The sequence below is a fragment of the Artemia franciscana genome, chromosome 4 (assembly GCF_032884065.1).
Source record: "Artemia franciscana chromosome 4, ASM3288406v1, whole genome shotgun sequence".
Taxonomy (NCBI): domain Eukaryota; kingdom Metazoa; phylum Arthropoda; class Branchiopoda; order Anostraca; family Artemiidae; genus Artemia; species Artemia franciscana.
Window position 1 is genome coordinate 4,765,714 of NC_088866.1, and position 23,550 is coordinate 4,789,263.

Sequence of the window (23,550 nt, forward strand, 5' to 3'; positions counted from 1 at the left end):
TACCATTAAATACCGTTCAACACATAGATATAACGTAAAATTCCTTTAAACACCCCTGCAGATATACCATTAAACATATCATACCATTAAATACCATTCAGTAAACAGACAAATACTATTAATTACCAGTATAGATGTACCTTTAAACATATCATACCATTAAATACAGTTCAGCAAATAGATATAACGTTAGATACCGTTTAAATAATCCTGCAGATTAACCATTAAATACCATTCGGCACATAGATTAATAGCATTAATTACCAGTAAAGATGTAAACTGATCATACCGAAAAGTACCATTAAGCATATAATTATAAAGTTAAATACCGCGTATTTACCATTAATTACCAGTATAGATGTGCCATTAAACTGACCATACAGTTAAATGCCATTAAGCACATAGCTATAACTTTAAACATATTAATTTACAGCATAGATAAATCTTACAGACAAACCACGTTTTTTTTGGCGTCTTCCAGTGTGGTATAGTAAAGGGAGAAATCAGTGAAATAGTAGACCAAGGACCCTTTCTTACCTCTATTATGAGACATTCAAAATTAAATCAATTAAGTTTAAATATTGAAGACAAAAGAAGAAAAACAGATGAAATTGACTAGAATGCATTGCATGTTTAAATTTTAATATATGCAAAATTTGACGGGAAAATCTTCAGGTTTTTGGTGTGTGCATCTGCATTGAAAATAGATCACCAAAAAGGAAATATAAAAAAAAACCGTAAATTTCAGCATGGATTTATTCACTCAAGCCTGGCCTTATTTCTTCCAGCCTGGTATTTGGCATAAGCAAAGTAAATGAGTTGATAGGTGTCAATCCCTGACGGAAAAACTCTACTTCTATTTCAACTAGAAAAAATACAATTTGTCTATTTTACAAGAATGCAGAATATTTTTTACCAGGCATGGGAAAATCATTTTGGGAAAATGATTTGTATTTTGGGATTATAATAATTTTTGTTTTGGATTATACCTGTATATGATTAGAATGTGTCTATTTCCCATGAATGCAGACTATTTTTCGCAGGGATGGGCTACTACTGCTACTAACCAGTCACTGCAGTAAAAAAGCCACCCTATGCAAACACAGCTACCCAGAGTTTTCCTCCAACCCAATCTATTCAATCCCCCCCCCCCTTCACCCTCCGAATTGGAGATTTTACCTTTCCCTCTGCGCGCAGTTGTATACAAGAAGAGCTTTTCTACTTCTTCTTCTTCTATTTCAGTAAACGTGGGCTTTTCAGTCAAAACTATTTAGCCCTTTTCCTTTTGACTCACTCTGTGAGTTGAAATGACCTATTGCAATGGTCGCTCCTTAGTCATCTTGACTCTCGTTAGATATCTTGCAGAAAATCTATTCTAGCAGTTTAAATATCAGAGAATATACATTGAGTTCTGTGTGCAGGTATGGCCTGCTAGACGCTTAGCTGATAGTGAGATTTCTTTTATAAACTTAGCTTTTAGGGAATTTCTTCGATTGTTTCTTCAAGTAGCAATCGTAGTTAGTTTTAACTACGCTTAATGTGGATCTGATCCAGCTCAATATCTATGTAACAAAAGAGCTGCAAACTCAGTGTAAATAGTAATGCAAATTCAGTATTCAGTTGAATAGTAGTAGCTAAAGTCAAAATCTAAAGAAAGGAAACGAAATAGTTTACACTATTTTTCTTCTTCTTTGACGGGGCTTTTAGACATGGTCTGTTATTCGTTTTTCTATAGTTTGCCAAAAGTGGGTGTGTATTTAATTAGGCTTCTCAGTTCTAGTTAAGTCCCTTAAAGCCATAGAATTTATTGTATTGTTGTAGAGAAACACTCTATCAGATAGTCTGGTGAACAATCAATGTCTAGGGTTAGTCTGGATGGTTTCTACCAAAGTCAAAAATCAAATTCAAAATCTAACAAGGTAAACTTCCATCCAGGAAGCTAAGCCGTTGGTAGACACCACGATGAGAATTCAAGAGAAATTCTTGAGGACAGTTGAAAATTGTGCTAGAGATTATAAATTTTGACAATATAGAAGATGGATTGAACAATCTTAGGAAAATAGATTGAGAGGTAGCAGCTGTTGTCTTAGGGAGGAAAGTTAGAAACGCGACAAGAAATGTTAGAAAAAAAACTTCAATTCTAAAAGAGAAGTTTGCAGGTTTATCTGCTGAAGACGGCTACAGTATAAGTGACCGAAATATCCAGGGATTTTGTTGTTGTTTCACTGCCAAATAAAAGGATTTGCTCTAATTAAATTTATATATCTTTATCATGGAAAGGCAGTGTGGTCATCAAAAACCCATCTGTTACCATGTTGTAAAGAAAAATACCACGATCCTTTGATGACACGATTGACGAACCGTGTCATCAAAGAGGAACCATGTGATGTAACAAATCCAAAAAGAACAGGCCATCAAAGAGAGGTTGCATTTTGAATAAATCAACAAGGAACTATGTTTAATAGGTGCACCCTACTAGAAATACAGCAATTATCCTGGTTTTGCTTGATTTTCGTGGTGTTTGCAGTGACGAACAGTTGTCATACTTCGCACCTTTAATATGTGAGTTTTTCTCATATATTAAGTATTTCGCCTTTTATTTATATGCTCTGCTGATTTTTTTCTTGTTTAATTTTATCTATTGATAAAAGCTTCCTAACATAAAATCGAAATTCGAACCTTTTGTTATTATTAAAAGTTTTTTTCCACTTTTTTGTTTGAAAAATTATTCCTGTTTTTTCGACATTTCCATTGGTTTAATCTGTAAATGAAAAAGCAGCGTTGTCTAAGACATTATCTATGATATTATCTATCATTGCACCCAAACATGTCAAATCTCTTTATCTAATAATCAAATTATAAACGATGAATCACAACCATGAGGATTGTAACCACCTCTCCCATATCCGCCACTGAGGTAATAAGTCTGTATCTCTACCTCCAAGGTATGATTTAATATAAGCATTATAAACTTTTGCAATTTTACAGCTAATTTGAAAATATATTATCATAAATGAAAGAAAAACTACCTCACTTAAAATATGGCAATGCTGTTCCAGAACTGATATTGAAAGTGATCCACATTTCTCCAACGAAGCTTTATTTGACAACGCTGCAGTAACCTCTAGTATACTGAGATTCTTAACTAAGTCACAATCCTCTTCTTTATAGAAAGCAAATATCGGAGCTAATAGTAGGCGTACCAGCATATCTTGCACTGAAGAGTCAGAAAAAGGGAAAACTCTATTTACTAATTTCAGCAAGTCCAAAAACAACAGGTTCTCAGCAAAATATATGTAAGTAGATGTCTCTCTCAACATACCGTGAAGTTTAAGATTTATATTTGCTTCATCATCCCGCCCATAAATTATGATTGCCAGTTCAATTATGTTCAGCAAATAATCTACTTTGATACTTCTTGATAAAGCTTCTTCCATTAGTTTTATAATAAAATTCGAAAAATACACAGTTGGAGTCCTTAAAAAATTCATAATTAATCTATTTGTTATGATTAAAGTATTTTTATAACCAAGACACATCATAAGCTCATTAACTGTATCAACTTTTTCTTCATCACTTAATAATTTCAAAAATGCAGCGAATCCATATATTGCATCTTTCTCAGTTATTGTATTATTTCTTTGGATTGATTGTATCAAAAATTTCTTTATAATAACAACATTCATTTTATACTCACTGTCTGAGTTCAAGGCTGTCAATAATGTACTGTGTACAATATGGATGTCAGGACTGGTTATTACTGAATCATTCTGTAGAGAAAGAATAAATTTTGAAATAATGGGTCCTGAATTAGGATTTTTGATGAATTTCTTTAGCAACTGGCATCCAAAGATGTATACAGTCCCACTGAAATCTCGATTTAAAACTGATGCTTCAAATACATAATCTAGAAATTCTTCTACTATTTTGCAGTATGGATGACCTGAAAAAAGTATATAAATGAATTAGAACAGTCAAAGTTTAATTTCAAACTCCTTTATTCGGCTCAATCTGTTTAGATGATCAAATCTTCAGTGCTAAAAATTCTATTTGCAGGTATGACATTCATCATGCAAACTATTGGCTCTCTGAAGGAAAAGTGGGTATAGTTCAGGAATAATATTTTACAAGTGAGTTTTACTAGCAAAAAGTAAAACATTAGCATAAAATACAAAACATAAATTTTCTACCTTAAAGGATTACAACAGAATAAATAGAGTAAAAAAAGGTTTGGAAGAATAGAAAGACAATTCTGCAAACCAAGATTAGAATTTTGGAAGCTACAGTTGAAAGTTGACAAATATGGTTATCAAACGTGTGCACTTCAGAAGACGTAGGAGGAGTTGTCAGATGTTTTCAAGAGGAATTTTCAAACAATAATCATGGGTAACTGTTTGACTGACGGTATTTTAAACAGTAAGCTGCAAGAAAAATGGGGTTCAATTTTCTTGGCTTTAAGGAAAGAGGTTGAGATAACTAGGACAATTTTTGCAGATGAAGGATGACAGATTGACAAGGATCACGCTTTTGGCCATTCACTACATAGAACTTGGGTGTTCTATTTTCTTGGGTTATAATGAAACAGGTTGAGATGACTAGGACAATTTTTGCAGATGAAGAATGACAGATTGACAAGGATCACGCTTTTGGCCATTCACTACATAGAACTTGGCTGTTCTATTTTCTTGGGCTATAATGAAACAGGTTGAGATGACTAGGACAATTTTTGCAGATGAAGGATGACAGATTGACAAGGATCACGCTTTTGGCCATTCACTACATAGAACTTGGGTGTTCTATTTTCTTGGGTTATAATGAAACAGGTTGAGATGACTAGGACAATTTTTGCAGATGAAGAATGACAGATTGACAAGGATCACGCTTTTGGCCATTCACTACATAGAACTTGGCTGTTCTATTTTCTTGGGCTATAATGAAACAGGTTGAGATGACTAGGACAATTTTTGCAGATGAAGGGTGACAGATTGAAAATGATCGCAGTTTTGGCTATTCATCTAGGGCCAAACAAACAGCAGGTTGTCCCCAAATGTAATGGGAAGAAGTTGTATGGAAGAATTTAAGAAAACTGAAACTTCTTGTGATGGACAAAAGACGAAGCCATGAATATACTAGGATGAAGGAGGACCGTGCACACCTGTGATGGCCACAGGCGGCTAGGTGCTGCAGTAAGTTGTTAGTAGTAGTATCAATTGACAATCAAGCCATTCTAAAATTCTATGAGGATGATATTTTATTTCCTGACTACCCTACTATCTTTAATTAGTTATTAAATTCTCCATTTCTTCAGGTAGCACTATAAACAAGACTTATTCTTTCCTTTTTTGAACCCTTTGAAGTTAAATCAGTTCTTTTTTTTATAAAGTGTTACAGATGTATTTTACAACTACAAGAACTAAAACTCAAGATCAGATTAAGATTTTCATCATATTGCTCCTTAGATATAGTTCTTGAAATTATTTATGATCTATTCTTTGTTGGGTAGTAACAACAGCAGCAACCATGATAGCTTGGGATATGATACTAACAGAACAACAGTTTATTGATATCAAACAGTTCGTGGTAACGAACTGTAGTAAGGAGCAACCCGGCTCAATAGTAACCGAAACTCTAAAAAATGGAATTTTGATACCAATAGTTACATAAAAAAAACAAACTTTAATGCTGATTTTAAATATATAACTTTCATCAAGATTAGTCTTACCTATCAAAGGTTACGAGCCTGAGAAAATTTTGCCTCATTTTAGAAAATAGGGGAAAATAACCCCTAAAAGTCAACCAATCTTAACGAGCGTATCGGAGAACCTTCAGCGTATCATCAAATTCAGCGTATCAGAGAACCTTATTGTAGAAGTTTCAAGCTTCTGTCTACAAAAATGTGTAATTTTGCATTTTTTGCCAGAAGACAAGTCACGGATGCGTGTTAATTTGTTTTTTTTTTCCCAGAGGTGATCGCATCGACCCAGTGGTCCTAGAATGACGCGAGGGGGCTCATTCTAACAGAAATTAGAAGTTCTAGTGCCCTTTTTAAGTGACCAAAAAAATTGGAGGGCACCTAGGCCTCCTCCCAGGCTATTTTTTCCCCAAAGTCACCGGATCAAAATTCTGAGATAGCCATTTTATTCACCATAGTTGAAAAGCCTAATAACTATCTCTTTGGGGACGACTTACCCCCCCGCAGTCCCCGTGGGAGGGGTTGCAAGTTACAAACTTTGACCTGTTTTTACATATAGTAATGGTTAATGGGAAGTGTACGGACGTTTTCAGGGGGATTTTTTTGGTTTGGGAGGGAGAGTTGAGGTGGGGGGGGGGGGTTACGAGGGAGGATCTTTCCATAGAACAACTTCTCATGGGGGAAGAGACTTTCAATGAAGGGGGCGCAAGATTTTTTAGCATTATTAAAAAAAACAATGAAAAAATAAATATGAAAAGTTTTTTTCTGCTGAAAGTGAGGAGCAGCATTAAAACTTAAAACGAGCAGAAATTATTGCGCATATGAGGGATTTACCTCCTCGTAATACCTCGCTCTTTACGCTAAAGTATTTTTTATTAATTTCAACTATTTATTCTACAGCCTTTGTGATTCAAGGGTCATTCTTAAGGAATTGGGACAGAATTTAAGCTTTAGTGTAAAGAGCGAGGTATCAACGAGGGGTGAACTCCCTCATATACGCAATAAAAACATACGAATATAGAATTTCGTTACGTAAGTTAATTCGTAAATTACGCCTATTTTTTACAAATGAAAATGTTCGTAAAAAAATTAAAAGTTCTAGTTGCCTTTTTAAGTAATGAAAAAATTGGACGGCAACTAGGCTTCTTCCCTCTCTTCTTTTTTCTCAAAATCTTCCGATTAAAACTATGAGAAAGCCTTTTAGCCAAACGCTAAAGTTTTTTACTGTTTTAAGAAGTAGAGTTAAGAGAAAGAGTCAAACTTCAGCGTAATGAGCGGGGCGTTGAGGAGGAAGCAGCCCCTTTCATATACGAAGTTTTCTAAACAATCAATCAATTATTGTAACTCATCAACGCCTCGCTCTTTACGCTAAAGTTTTTTACAGTTTCAAGAAGTAGAGTTAAGAGAAAGAGTCAAACTTTAGCGTAAAGAGCGGGGCGTTGAGGAGGAAGCAGCACCTTTCATATACGAAGTTTTCTAAACAATCAATCAATTATTGTAACTCATCAACGCCTCGCTCTTTACGCTAAAGTTTGACTCTTTCTCTTAGCTCTACTTCTTAAAACAGTAAAAAACTTTAGCGTAAATAGCGGGGCGTTGAGGAGGAAAAGCCCCTTTCATATACGGAGTAATTTCCGTTCGTTTTAAGTTTTAATGTCGCTCCTTACTTTCATTTAAAAAAACTTGTTTTTTTATTTAATAAATTATACAGAGCAAGAACTAATGAAACTTGATAGAGAATGGCGTATTCACTATTGAACCTAATTGTCTATATTATACCAAACAATATCCAAGATATAACTAAGTATATTACAGACTCATAATAAACTGAAATTTAATTAGGCTAAAACAAGAACAGTATAACAGCTACACAGTATTGATCCTCCATTAGCTGCAATCCCAACCTTTTTTTGTGTTAAAAATTTTCAGTTAAACACGATAAAAAATGTTTTTTATATAAAAAGTCAAGTTAAATTAAATATGATCGATGTCTCAAATCTTCAGCTGCAAGACAGGGAAATACAGTTTTATGAACTTTATTGTTTGATTTTGTTTATTCTATTATAATAAGCTATTCCCTTTCAGTTTCTTTGGATGGTTCCATCCAAATAAATCTAATCTACTAATATATCTACTAATAAAGCCAATCTACTAATATAAATAAAAATTGTGAACACAATCCCCTTGGATATTTGAAATACCAACCATGGGGCAATAAAAGATCCATTAAAACAATCGGTGATGGGAGAAAAAATTATCGCTTGCTAGCACCAGTTCTTAGGTTCAGGTTGCTATTGTTATTGTAAATAACATAAAGGAAATTGATTCACAAAAAAAAAAAAAAACGATTCACAAAAAAAGGAAAAAAAAACACTCTAAGCTCCTATGAGAATTATAATGTATACAGGGTTGATTTGCGAGGTAAATCAAAAGACTCTATCTGTTGCCAGGTTATAAAAATGACGTAATCAGAATACTCAGGAACGGTGTGGGTTATCAGATTGAAACTTTTAGGGTGCGTAGCTTTTTCCTTCCCCCAGAAGGAAAAAGCTACGTTCCAATACTGAATTGCGAAGTTCAAAAAACGGGGAGCGAAAAATTCCACCTCTGTTAAAACATGGTTGCCAAAGACAACAGTTTACAGTCCCACTTATGAGCTTGAAGATCAAACCACCTGTCTTAAATCAGCCAATGCAGATCCCTCCCCCCTCATACCAACCACTTCTCGTGAAAACTTGGAGAAACTGGCAAGAACCAACATCTGCCAGCCTTCCGACAATATATCCAGTACTAACAACCAACCAATTTGGAATTTCAAAGAAATCAAAGATTCACCTACCCCTCAAACCATGTCTTCCGAGTATCCCAACTTGGAACCGATTCAATGTGTTGGCAAGGTGATTCGAGACCGCATTGTAAAGCCCCCCTTTCATCCCTATATATTTCCGAAAATACTATTATCAAATGTCCGGTCACTTATGAACAAATTAGAAGAGGTTGAACTTTGCTTGAAGAATGAACTGATTGATATTGCTTGTATCTGTGAATCATGGTCCGCGACTGAAGATGTTGTAGCATTTGAAGGATATGATACCTATTTCAAACCTAGAATGACACCCAATGATATTTCAGTAACACATGGTGGTGGTGTTGGTATTATTTGTCGATTGTCTATAAGAAATCGAGTTCTCACTTTCAGTAATATACCAAATAAGCATGGTTTTGAAGTATTATGGTTGTGGTGCAGGCCTAAGAAGCTTCCCAAGGAAGTGGCATCACTGGTGATATGTGTTGTTTACTATCCGCCCCGTGGCCCCTATCGTAAAGACCTTGTGAATTACTTACAGAATTGCACTGACAATGTACGATCTTTGTATCCTAATGCTGGTATCATAATGTGTGGTGACTTTAATGACTTAGATGCCAAATGGCTAAGTAATTCACTATCACTTAAGCAGGTTGTGAATGTGCCCACAAGAGGTAACCGTATGTTGGATCTCATTTTTAGCAACTGTCCTGAATATTATAATACTCCAGTTACATTACCCCCATTAGGTTTGAGTGATCACTTGTGTGTTGCTTGGACACCCAATCATTTTATCCCAAATCGACAAATAAATAGTGTGGTGTACAGGCCTTTCACACCTGAACTAGTAAATCTCTACAAGAAATGGCTCACAGATCGTGACTGGCGTGATATTCTCTCATTGTCTGACGGTGACAAAATGGCAAGTTTATTCTGTAAGGAACTATTCGAAAAATACTGTGAAATTTTCCCACAAAAAAAATATATGTGAAATCTAATGATAAACCATGGATTACTCAAGAGATTCAGAATCTGATAAAAGTGAGGAACGAATTGCATTTAACTGGATCCGTAAAAGATTTCAAAAGAGTAAGAAATTTAATTGTATATAAAATAAGATGTTCTCGTAAGCAGTATGGGTCTAAAATAATAAGCAAAATATACAAATCCAACCCAAGGAAGTTCCATGACTTAGTTCAGAACATTATCGGGAAAAAAGTAACCAGAGTTGAAGTGAGAGATGTCAATGGTAAACCCCTGTTACCTAGTGAAATTGATAACTTTTTTGCATCTGTTTGTAAAATTCATCCGCAACTAAGAAAATTACCACCGAATGATTCAGTTTCAAATATCCCTATACTAGAGATTTGTTCAGTTGCTAAAAAGTTAAAGGCACTTGATTCTCGTAAATCTAGTTATCCTAGTGAAATACCAATTAAATTGATTACTGAGTGTGCTGATCTTTTATCTACTCCTTTAACGGCAATTTTTAACCAGTGTTTTATTGATGGTGTTTTCCCACGTATTTTTAAACAGGCATATGTAACGCCAATCCCCAAATGCAAGGCACCTAAAGATATAACCGAGATGAGGCCGATTTCGAAAACTCCAGCTCTCTCAAAAGTATTTGAAAGTTTTATTTTTGATTGTTTATTTGAGGACATAAATGATAATATTGATCCCCAACAATTTGGATTTAGATCCGGGCATAGTACTGTTCATTATTTGGTTGCATTATTGGATACTATCCTTAAGCACTTAGAGAATAATGGGGCCTATGTTGAAGCATTATTTGCAGACATAGTTAAGGCTTTTGATAGTCTTGATCATAATGTAGTTGTGGAAGAAGCAAAGGCTATGGGTGCCCGTCCATTTGTTGTACGAATGCTAGCTAGTTTTCTTTTTAAAAGATCTCAGTGTGTCCAACTTCCTGATCATGAGCCATCTGAATTTGTAAATATTTTTTGTGGTTCGCCACAAGGGACTAAATTAGGCCCGCTTCCTTTTCTTACTGTTTTTAACCGTATTTTAACAACAATACGTGAGCGTTTTAAATTTGCTGATGGTTTAACTGTTTTATCACTGCGACTAAGCCCTCCGACTACTGAACAGTCTGACTTGATCAAAATCTATCATGATCTAAAAGCTGAATTAGGAAAGGTAAAACTGGCGGTCAGTGAAACTAAGAGCTCTTATATGACATTTTCCTTCCTAAAGGGTAACAACCACTCTTCTCATAATTCCATACTGCCAACAAAGAAAACTGTTAAAATACTTGGGATTCTTTTGGATGATGATTTAAGATGGAATTCGCATGTTGACTATCTGCCTAAAAAAGGCGCCTCGCTTTTACATTCATTTTCCAACCTAAAAAGATTTGGTACACCAACTGAGGTTTTAAAGTCTGTATACTGCAGCTATGTTAGACCTTCTCTTGAGTGTGCATGCCCTGCTTGGCATCCGGGATTGACAAAAGATCAAACAGATTGACTTGAGACGATACAAAAAAGAGCTGTAAAAATTATACTTGGACAAAACTACTCAACTTACGAAGATGCACTGAAACAACTCAATTTGGACTCACTTGATAGTCGTAGACATGGCTTAACATATAGATTTGGACTAAATTGTTTAAATTCCCCAGCTTATTGTCGTCTACTACCCAACTTTGCGAGCCCCCCAACTGGAGGACCAGTTACTAGACTTCGACAAATAAAAACCAATTGTCCACAGTTACTGACTTGCTCAGCATATAGTACTGAGAGATATCGCAAATCATTTGTTCCATATTTTACCCGTCATTTTAATAATATTGACGCGACTAATATTTAATGTTTGATTAATATATTGTTTGTTTAAGTTTTCCTGTGAGTGTTTTTGAAGGTATAAATTATTTTTGTCATGACATGCTAATGCTAGCTCTGGCTATTGTAGTGAATAAATATATTCTATTCTATTCTATTTATTAAGCTTTCTGGGGTCCAAACATAAACGTAACGGTCCATCTGACTTTTCCACTGCTAAAACTGAATTAACCCAATCGGTTTAAGCTACCAATTTCTCAATGATGTCTAAGCTTTCCAGGTGGTCAAGTTCATATTCAACCTTGTCATGAAAGGAATAGCGATTCTGCACACAGGATTCACAAAAGGAATTGCATTCCCCTTAACGTGGATTTGGGTCTCGTGACTATTCTTCTTAGTAGGCAAGGTTGAAATTGGTGTAGCAAATTTCACAAGTCACATTTCTACATAGGCTTGGTACCCTATTATTGGGTTCGATTGTGTATCTACTACAAAGAAGCTGTACTTTTTGTTGGCGTTTCCATTCTGTCCAGAATTTAGAGAGCAGACTCCAGCAATTAGAATGTGCATTCCTCCACAAGCTACAAGGGTATGGTTCGTCTTGTTCAGTTGTGGTCTTGGTGTGAAATTTGTTTCAGCTCCTGTGTCAATTTTGAAACAAGTGTCCATACTAAATTGTTGAGCATGACGGCCACAGTTGGTCGGCTTGATTTCTCAGTTATGGCTCCAATAAATAGTGTACCAATATATAATTCTTGTTCCTGATTTCCATCATTTCTATTCATATCAATAATGTCTATATGTTTGCCACAACAGATACAAGCAAAATGAATTGTCTTTCCACACTTGGAGCAAGATTTGCCTCTGGCTGGATATTTGTGGCTTGGGTTATATACCCCAACACAAAAAAAAACACTTCTTACTTGTTATGGGCTGGTTAAACTTTCTTTGTTTCCTTACAAAACCTATTTCCTGTTTTATAATTGGTTCGTTTATTGTTGTACGTGATGGGGATGTGGCTGACATGGACAAGAGTTGTTCTAGAGTTGTCTCAAAAATTTCTGCAATTATCACTGCCCTGCCAAAAGTAAAGGTTCAACCTTGAGAGAATACCTTTTCTCTAATTCTATGTAATTTCAGCCCACATATTAATCTGTCTCTCACCATCTCTTTCTCAAAGTTACTTATAAACTCACACTCTTTGACCAGCACCATAATGGCTGTAATATAATGTTGAATTGACTCATGCTCTAACTGGTTGCACTTATGCAATTTGTAACAAGCAAATATAGGATTACTCATAGGATTTATGTGCTCTCTAAATTTTTCAAGACACATATCAAGTTTGTCTTTTTTTCTGAAGTTAATGTCCGAGTACTAAAGACATTGTGTCCCTTTTCCCCTAACCACAGAAGAAGGTAGGCCCATTGTTGTTTAGCATTCCTCCCACTCAATGGTTAACTAAATATGAGATTTAAATGCTGTTGAATTTTCATCCATGCTTGTAGACTGGCTGATTCCCAATTGAATGCTGGACATGGCAGTAAATTATCTATTTCTGACTTCTGACACCTTGTTCTAATTTTTGTAATGATTATTTAATAAGCCAACTGACCTACAACAATATTTCTGCCCAAACAATGGATGTATTTCAAGTTGTGTGTCTGAAGTTATATGTGAATCTAGCAAAGGAGTTTTATCTTTGCTTTACTCCAATTCAACCTCTAAAGTTTTGCAGAAAAATAAAGTAATTGGGCTTGTCACGGCTGCTTCTGGCGAAGAAGACTTGGTGCCAGCAAGTCATATTTTCTAACCTAGTCAATCAAAATCATTAGAAGAATTAAACTATCAGTAGCAACCAATCCTTGTTGAGTGCAAGCATTTGCATCCTTAGCGGTTTAAAGAGTCCAGAGCTTTATTTAGGGAAACTGACTGTGCTTCAAAATGGTCTATGCTCTGCAAAATATTCAGAGCTTTACACATTTGTGTTCTCATGTCCTATCCAATCTCATATGCTTGTGTTGAGTGCATTTTTTGTGAGGTTTTAGCCTTTGAACAGAAATTTCAAAACCACCTTGCAGTTGAATCATTCAATCCTTCATGCATACTAGGGAGTTCCCCTAGTTGAATATACTAGGGAGTTCTACACGGAACTTGGTTCTTGTGGAATCTATAGAAAAAAGAAAAAAACAAGTAATAGATGAAATAAAAGATGCTGAATGGGAATAAATTGAGCCTTTGCTAAGAAACCGTGATGATGTAATCCTCTGAATATTTTCTTGCAATTGTATTTTCTGAATAGACTTTCCTGGATTCAGATATGATTTAAGCATCATAGATAAAAGTGTAAGTAAAATGAACGAACTTTTAGATGTTTTGCAAGTTCAGAGGACTGGAATAAGATAAAAATTAATATTAAGAATACCAAGTTGCTAAGGTTATGAATAAGTGAAGATGACAAGATGTCATTTGGTAAAGAAAATATGTGACAGGTTCACTTAACCTGGTAGTATTTTTAGAAAAGATGTTAGAACTAGAAGAGCCAAAGCTTGGGGTGTTTTTTCACAGTTCAAGAAAGTTTGAAAGAATAAAAAGTTTGAAGAAAGCAGGTTGTCCATGGTTTGGGTGGGAGGGTGTTGTAAAGAAAGGTTTCAGGGAGATGGGAACTTCCTGAGAGGATATAATGAGGGAGGTTCTGAACAAATTGGATGGAAGATAAGTGTGTGTAGCTGTGTTGGCCTCTGGTGGCTTGATGCTGTAGTGAGTTGTTAGCTGTAGTAGAAGATGCTTTGTTCTTTGTCTCTATGGAAACCCTGATTTTTATATTTTGAATGAAGTCTGTATTATTTTCTTTTTTCATTTGAAATCATTACATCCAACAATCCAATGCAAGAAAGCTGAGTAGCTCAAATTTTCTAGCACCTGGTTATGTAGATATGGTCAAAGAACATAAACCTAAATAATGCATTTCTGTGGGCCACAACAGAGTTGCATGAGGCTAACAACAGAGTTGCAAAAGGAGTTATTGATGGAGATAAGCCCTATAATTCATTTGATGGAAAAAAGAAAAATGATTAAAGTATGATAAAATGTGGATGATATTATTTTCTTTATAGATGCTTTTCAGTTTTGAAAATATAAGTTACATCTGCCTCTGCCTGCCTATTCAAAGCATCCTAAATTCCAAATGAATAAATCCAATTGCAGAAACTGACAAGAAATTACAGATGAGTCTGAATAAATCCAAACAGATAAAGCAAAAGAAAGTCTAAAGCAATGATGCAAGATAATGAAGCAGTGTTGTAATGTCTAGATTTTGATTTGTACCAACCACAGCTTTGAAGATACAAATTTCAGGAAAAAAATGTGGACACCAAAAATTTTAGTACCTCTCTCTTTGAATGATTCTTCCTCAGTTTAGCAAATAGGGTCCACCTGACCCATGGTATTTTTAACAAAGGAACACATGGGTCTCACTGTTTTTGTCCACAAGTCTCAAAAAGATAATGCTCTAGTCACGAGTTTCAGATACTGGACTGCAAGTCTCAGATTTGAGCCAAGTCTCACTGAATTTTAATTTTTTGCAACCTTTTGTACTTTTACAACCAATTATGAAGTAAGAATTGTTTTCTTAACACATTTCCTTGTGTATGGCAGGGGTGTTAGGCTTATATCTTATTTTTATTTGTCTTAAATAAAAATAAGAGTGGCTCAGAGAAAAGCCATTATGAAGGTGAGTGGACTGCATGAGCTCCCTTACCCTACAAGGCTATTCAAGCTGAAACTCCCAACTCTAGTTTATAGGAGAAGACAAGGTGATGCCATTCTGGTTCATAAACTTATTAATTCAAAGGCAGTTCCTGGTCTTCTTCCTCTGGCGTCTCAGGATTCTTGTACAAGGGGACATAACTTGAAGTTATCCAGGCATTTCTTCTCAAAGCAGCAACAAGCCCATTTTCTTACCAACCATGTTGCCAACCTCTGGAACAAATTACTGCCTGATACCATTGCTGCCCAAACCACAGACAGCTTTAAGAACCATCTTGACAACGAATGATCAAAGAAAGAATGGAAGTATAACTGGGAAGCACTCAAATCAGCAACATTGAACCACTAGTCAAGTGTATGTATTCAACTATGTGTCATGTGTTATCAACTCTGGAGTTTCTACAAGGAAAAATCCTTATATTGCTCCAAGCTCCAATTTAAGGTAATTAATAGTCATATGTTATTTTGAAAATAATCTGCAGAAACTTCTCAAACAAGACTGAAACCCTTAAAAATGATGGTATAGCAGAATATAAAGTGAAATGTTGTTATAAGCCATAAATCAGAGATCTAAAGCACCCATCTTAAACCAGCACTAATTACTGACCTACAAATAAGGTGAACATACCACTTGTCACTTGATGCCTTTTTTATGTTCTTTATAAATACAATACTAATTTACTCAGAAATTCAATTTTAAGCCCTTTAAGGACCCTTGAAGATGATATAAATTCATCTTATTTCTGCTATAGAAAAAGGATAAATTATTGTTAGGAGTTTACAATTTGATTATATTTCTATTTTGCAAAAACTATGTGATTTATTGTGTGGTTTTGTTGCTGTGTTTGTTATATATGGTGGTTAAGATGTTGTTGTATTAGGCTTTTGTTTCTTATTTTTCTCTACTCTGTGGTATCATTTCCAATATTACTTTATAGGTTATAAACAAGCATAGATAAATAATCCTATAAGTTTTTATTCATTGTGATCTAATTGGAAAACAATTGATATTTCTTTAGAGAATTGATTGATGTATTTATTAGAAGCTGGAAGCAACAAACTGCCCAATTTAGAAAAGATTAGGGTAAAATTCTAGTTAATTGACCTCTTGCTATCACAGAAAGGGTTTAGGCTAGGAAAATGAAACTTTCAGGGATGGGTCTACATGCTAAAGTATGTCCAGGGAAGACATTTTAAAATACCCACCTCCACTTCTCCCTCTAGAGGGTTCTGAAATTTGCCTACATGACAGGTCTATACCTATTAAAATTTTGACAAACTGACATTTTACCTTAATTTTCAGTTGCTTTTTCTCTGCCTTTAGTTCTGAAAATACAATTCCTGTTATTTGAGTAGAATTTTGAGCCATATCAATGTGTTTTGTTTTAAAAATTTAGGAAATTATTGCATATCTTTAAAACCTTATAAAATGGAATTGAGCAAAGTTATGAAGCTGAAAACAATTTTATTGTACTTCAATTAAGCAGAAGATCTATTACGCAAGGTTTCACATTTATAACACACATATTTTTAAAGGTCATCAAAGGTCAGGGCCCTCTAGAGGGAGAAGGAGTGGAGGTAGTTGCTTCAAAATACCTTCCTGGGACATACTTTGGTAAATTTATAGCAAACAGTATAACTGGCTTTTGTATAAAGTGAATATAACGCTCAATGCCTTTTTTATGCTCTTTATAAATATGATAATTGCTTCTATTGGAAATTCAGATTTAAGCACTTTTTGACCTCTTAAAAATGTCATAATTATGGGGTATAAAAAAGGTTTAAAACACTGGTCTCAGACTTTAAAACATTGGACTCAAACTTACTGTTTCATTATAAATCCATTATTTAAATGTTATATTATCCACAAGCACTGATTTTACAGAATTAAATTAGATAAATAAATTTTATCTTCTTCTTTTATCTATCTTCTTCTGTTATGGTGTTTTCTTCTTCCTTGTTGCTGAAATTTCAATGAAAGCATGCGTTTTTGGTTGTTTTTTTTTACAAAATAATAGGATATTTGAGATTGCAAATCTGTGCTAGTTTAGAAACAAATTTGGGCTATACATTTGCACTTCAGGGGGGTGGGGGTAAAGCATAGCATATATCAAATATGTAAACTAACTATTGCTGTATTTAGTATAGTTAAACTTAAAGCAAACAGTATAACTGGCATTTGTAATAGTTGGCTTTCATATTTTTGACCAAAACAGCATGCTTTTATTTAAAATTTGATGTCAAGGAAGAAGAAAATGCCATAACATTGATAAAATTTGTTTATCCCATTTATTCATGGAAAATCCTGCTTGTGGATAATATAACATTAAGAAAATGAATTTATAATGAAACAGTAAGTTTGAGTCTAATGTTTTAAAGTCTGAGACCAATGTTTTAAGCCTTTTTTATATCCCATATTTAGGTCATTTTTAAAAGGTCAAAAAGTGCTTAAATCTGAATTTCTGATAGAAGCAATTATTAAATTTGTAAAGAACATAAAAAAGGAATCAAGTGTTATATTCACTTTTTACAAAAGCTAGTTATACAGTTTGCTATAAATTAACCATACTTTAGTTTGTAGATTCATCCCTGAAAGTTTCATTTTCTAAACCTAAACCCTTCTGAGATAGCAAGAAGTCAATTAACTAGAATTTTACCAGGATTGGCAAAGTCTTGTTGATCCCCAGGGTGCTTCTAGCAGCACAGGCAGATTTAAGGTCTAAGGTAAGCAACAACATTGTTGTGACCAGTTTAACTGTAAATTGAGTAACCTACAACAAAATCAAGAGCCAAACAACACATGATAAATATGAGGTAAATGCTTGTGCATGAGATGAATGGGGGAAAGTATAGTGAAACTGCAATTGAAATAGGATAATTATAATTTTCAAACATATAGTGAAGAAATAATTCTTCTTTACAATCCTTTTGTATAGCCAATATAAAGAGAAAAAGGCATCATCTAGAGGGTCTATACAAACTTAAAATTGAATTTCAAAGTAAATAACTAGCCTATAAGCAGAAATGAAACAACATTTTCTTAAAAATCTGACAAAAAACAATACTTAAGAATTGCGGCCTTTCTGAAAGCTTTTCTAGCAGAAATACTAAATTTTCATCATTCAAGTTTACGGATCCGTCGTTCTTCAGCTTAGAAAAAATTGTAAGAATTGTATTGTGCTCCTTCATTTTGAAAACGATTGCGGCTAGTATTGCCGGGCCCGTGTTCTTTTACTTGTCCTGTTACTTATCCGACTAATCCAAGCGTTCGAGATGCACTTGACGTCAGAGGTTAGTCGGCCTACCCCCTCGAACGCTTAGGATTACTTGTCCGTAGGCAGCTAAACCCGAAAAAAAGATTACTCAGGATAAGTGGCGACAATGTTGTATATTTTTTAAAATGGATAAACATGTGAAATCGTTTACCCTAAAGAAAAGACACGGAAACTATAAATAGTGGAAATATTCTTAGCTCTTCATTGACCTGTAAGTAATCTTATGCAAATTCTCTAGGATTTTTGGCGTTCCTAATAAGATATCAGAAGAAAAGTTTTTTCGTTTTTAGGAAGGCATCTGTCACATTGGTGAGTTAATCAAATATAACCAGACAGGCCTTGTTTCTAAACCACCCTATAATTTTTAGTTGAAAAAAATAGAATTATTAGGCCAATTCCTATATTATATAGTCTATATTTGTTGAGCTTGCCATTTAAACAGGATTTTTAAGGGAAAGCAGGGGTAAAATTTTATTCCTTTTGGCTATCTTGGAAAGAGGTCAGGTTAGGAAAATCAAACTTTCAGGAATCTGTCTACAGGCTAAAGTATGTCCTAGGAAGGTATTTTTAAGTAACCACCTCCACTCCTTCTCCCTCTAGAGGGTTCTGAAATTTGCCTACATGATAGGTCTATTTCTATTGAAACTTTGACAAAACAACATTTTACTTTCACTTTTGGTTATCAGTTTCTTTTTCTCTGGCCTTAATTGTGAAAAGGTAATTCCTTTTAATTGAGTAGAACTTTAAGTGATAACACTGAGTTATTCTAAATCCTTAGGAATAATATTTTATTCAACCTCCTTATAGGTTAAATATATGGCTGATATTATTTATTCTAAATGAAATTTTGCTTTGTTTTATTTCATTGATGCCACTTGCTTTCTGCTAAAAATATGTTTATTTTTGTAAATCAAGCTTTTTCTTTTATGAAAAAAGTTGAATTGTTGTTCTTTTTACATGTTGTATAAATTGTAAAAGAATATCTGGCCCTTCATTTCATATATTTAACTAAATATCTTTAAGGCATCTTATATCAAAATACAAATGATACATTTTAATGTTTTTTTTGACATGACATAGGAAACCATTAAAGTTTTTCATTTTCTTTGCTAAAAAATTGTCTTAAAAAGTTCCAAGTCTAGAGACTTATGCTAATATTCTTTGTGCTGATCAGTATAATTGATTTTAAAATTCCTTCTGTTTAAAGCATGTTAGAGGTATTCTAAGCCAACATGGGTATATTGCTGTCACAAATGATTTTGCTCAAATGAGCCAGTGGAAAACAAATAAAACATATATTTTTTCTTTTTTTTATTATTTCAAGACTATAATATCAACTAAGCAAAACTAAGCATTCATATTGCTGATTGTATCTTAAATAAATACAATCCATGATGGAGTTTTGTTGATACCTGTCTTAAAATTAATTTGTCTGAATAAAATGCATATTGTTTATGGGACAGTAGTGAACATAGCAGCAACCATGACTTGAGTTGTTTTTCTTTTTCAATATTTTCTTTTTTCAAATAATAATAATAATAATTTATTTATAACCCACAAAGCACATTAAACTGTGGAAGAAAAAAAAACAAGACAAAAAACATAACAACATAAATAACATAGCAGCATAACAACATACAACAAACCTAATACCCGTGTTTCTTCCTAAGTGGCTTGCACTTTAAGTTGAGAATCCTTTGTCCAAAGGGCAAAGGTTTAATTCCTGGCATTACCAGTTTATTTGGTTTTGGACAGGGGTCAGTGATGTGAATCTGTAAGCTGAGCCAGAATTGGCCCAACCTTTAAATGTTACCTAAAGAAATATGGGGACAGTAAACAGGAAGGGCATGCAAAAGCATTGAACAGCTGGCCCCTAGCTTCCTATTGCACTTCCTGGCTAAAGGACCGCCTGGTTCTTTACTGGCCTACTGACTTAGCCATAGAAGCTTTCTTTTAAACCAATTAGATATAAGTACAAAGGAAGAAATGCAAGTAAGGGGGTCCTTCCTCTTCAATGAATTGTCAATGTATAGACAAGAGTGTGGGTTATGAGAGATGGCTGGTGAATGTAATGGTGGGTGAGTGTTTTGCAAGGTTTAAAAATTTAGTGCAATTGCTCAGATTGGCAGCTGAGCACAAAATTAAAATTTTGTGAATGTTTTTTCTTTGGGACTGTTATACTTATGTAATGTCGAGTATTTTAAAGTTAATCTTCATTGTTTCATTTTAACTGCCATGACCCTAGGACTTAAGTGTAATAAAACCTACTTATGTCTATCCATTTTCTTTAAACAGACAGAGTTCTATGTTTCCTAGCTTGAATAAATTTATATGCAATTTCGAGACCAGGGGCTACAAAGGAGGTAAGAACTTGTAAATGGAACTGTGGTATGACTAATTAATTTGTAAGAAATGTAAATCAAAATAAAGGTTAAAAGACAATCATATGGTAAACAAACAAGAGAAATAAATAAATAGAAATATCCCTTTAAAACCATTTAATGAAGTGTCACAAATGTAGGTCACCCTTAAATTTGAAATGAACATAGTTTCAATTTTGAATCTGATTTCTTTGAACAGACTAAAGGTGGTCAAGCTTTGACTAATTCAATATCACTTTTGGGTTTTTTCCTTTTCAATGGGAACTTTCTTTGGATTTTTTCCAACCAAGTAAAAACAGTAGGAATAGCATCAGGTATAAGAGACATTCCACTTAGCCAACATACCCAGGGGAAAATCATGCAGCTCTACACTAACAATTGATAAATTTTTTGTTGATCGTATTTTTGACTTACAAATGAAGTGAACATACTACTTGATGCCTTTTCTTATGAATAGAAATATAATAATACCCAGGATAAAGACTTCTTTGGATTTTTTTCCAACCAAGTAAAAACGGTAGGGGTAGCATCAGTTATAAGAGACCTTCCACTTAGCCAACATACCCAGTGGAAAATCATGCAGCTCTACACTAACAATTGATAAATTTTTTGTTGATCATATTTTTGACTTACAAATAAAGTGAACATACTACTTGATGCCTTTTTTTTATGATCTTTATAAATATAATAATTGCTTCAATAGCAAGTTCAAACTTCAGCATTCTCTGAGCTTTTGAAAATAACCAAAATATTTCTAGTTTTTGGGTATAAAAAAAGCTTAAAACATTGGTCTTAACTTACTGTTTCATTATTAATCCATTTTCTAAATGTTGTATAATCCACAATCATTGATTTACAATCATAGAATCTTACATAGAAGCTGACTTAGCCATAGAAGCAGCAACCATGAATCCTAAAAAGGTAACTAGAACTTTCAATTTCCAACCCAAACAAACCATCTCTCAAGTTTATACGACCACCCCTTACATAAAACCTTACATGCTCTCTGGGTATAGCTTATAACACTTGGCCCTGGGCTCTGGGGGGATGTGTTGACCCTGGAGTTTTGTTATTTGATTTTTAAACCATTTTAAACAAAAAAGCTATCTAAAATTTTTTAATTCAATGCATTTGGAGAAAAGGTCCTGGGAGAGGGGGGCTAGTTGCCCTGCGATAACTTTTAATTCTTGAGAAGGGAACTAGAAATTCTGATTTACAATCAAATAAGCCTCCTCCGAAGTTTATACGACCATCCCTTCAATAAAAACCTTGTATGCGCCCAGGGCATATTTTGCAACACTTTCCCCTGGATTCTGGGTTTGGGGATAAAACGGCCAAGGAGGACTTGCTATCCTCCAATCTCTTTTGACTCTCGAAAAGTGGACTAGAAGTTTCAATTTCCATTCAAATGAGCTCTCTCTGAAGTTTTTGTGAACATCCTTTCCATCATAACAATATTTGCCCCATGAGCATAACTTACAACACCTTCCCCCAGGCCCTGGGGGGCTGTATTGACAACGTAGCTCTTCTTGTCTGACTTTTCAGCTGTTTTTAACAAAATAGATATCACAAGAGTTTAATCGGATTGGTTTGAGTAAAAATGGGCTGGAGGGCTAGTTGCCATCGGATCTCTTTCGACTCTTAAAATTGAGCTAGAAATTTCAATTTTTATCGGATGGGTTTAAGAAAAAGGGCGTGGAGGGGGGCTAGTTGCCCTCCGATCTCTTTTGACCCTAAAAAGGTGAACTAGAACTTTCAATTTCCAATTAAATGAGCCCTCTGAAGCTTATGCGAGCATTCTTTCCATAAGAACTATATATACCTTCAGGACATAACTTACAACACCTGCCCCCCGGGACCTGGGCGTTGTGTCAGCAATGGAGTTTTTGCTATCTAATTTTTGAACTATCTAAAAAAATGGCTACCTCAAATTTTGTATCGGATGGGTATGGGGAAAAGGAGTGCGGGGGGGGGGGGGGCTAGTTGCCGTTCAATCTCCTTAGACTCTAAAAAAAAAGTGGACTAGAACTTTCAATTTCCAATCAAATGAGAAATCTATGAAGTTTATGCGAGCATCCCTTCCATAAGAACCATAAATGCCCCCAGGGAATAACTTAGAACTGACCTTTGAATTATTTTTAACAAAAAGGCTATCTAAAAATTTTTATTGGATGGGTTTGGGGAGAAAGGCATGGGGGGGGGCTCGAACTTCAAATTGTAAGTTATGCCCCAAAGGCATAACTTGCAACGCCTGCCTCTGGGTCCTGGAGGGTTGTGTCGACACCTTAATTTTTCTTATCTGACCTTTGACAAAAAGTCCATATTAAAATTTTCATCCGATGCGTTTTGGGAAAAGGGATGTTGGGGGGGGGGCTAGATGCTATTGGATCTCTTTTGACTCTCAAAAACTAAACTAGAAGTTTCAATTTCCAATCAGATGATCTCTCACTAAGTTTTTACGAACATACGTTTCATAAGAACCATATATGCCCCCCAGGGCATAGCTTACAGCACCTCCTCCAGGCCCTGGGGAGTTGTGTCGACACCGGAGTTTTCGTTTTATGATCTTTGAACTATTGTTAACAAAAAGGCTATCTCACAATTTTATCGGATGCATTTGGGAACAAAAGGCGTGGGGGGTAGTTGCCGTCCCTGTTGACTCTTAAAAAGAGCACTAGAACTTCCAATTTCTAATTGAATGAGCCCCTTCCAACGTTTAAATGATAACATCTTCCATATGAAGTGCTTGTGGGAAAATCATAATATTAAAAATAATAAAACTTTGGAGCCGTATGGCCTTTACTATAGGCAGCGCTATAGCGTT

The 23,550-nt window shown here is 34.7% G+C and overlaps 1 protein-coding gene across 1 annotated transcript in view; it reads right to left on the minus strand.

Annotated features, from left to right (window-relative positions):
- Nucleotides 1-18,298, minus strand: part of LOC136025886 (uncharacterized) — a gene marked incomplete in the record, with an annotated part of 57,844 nt that extends 39,546 nt beyond the window's left edge. Inside the window, 2 exon segments of the mRNA XM_065701933.1 lie at nt 3,030-3,943; nt 18,136-18,298. Of these exon segments, the coding sequence (XP_065558005.1) occupies nt 3,030-3,943; nt 18,136-18,259 (1,038 nt within the window).
- Between the last annotated feature and the right edge of the window lie 5,252 nt (nt 18,299-23,550).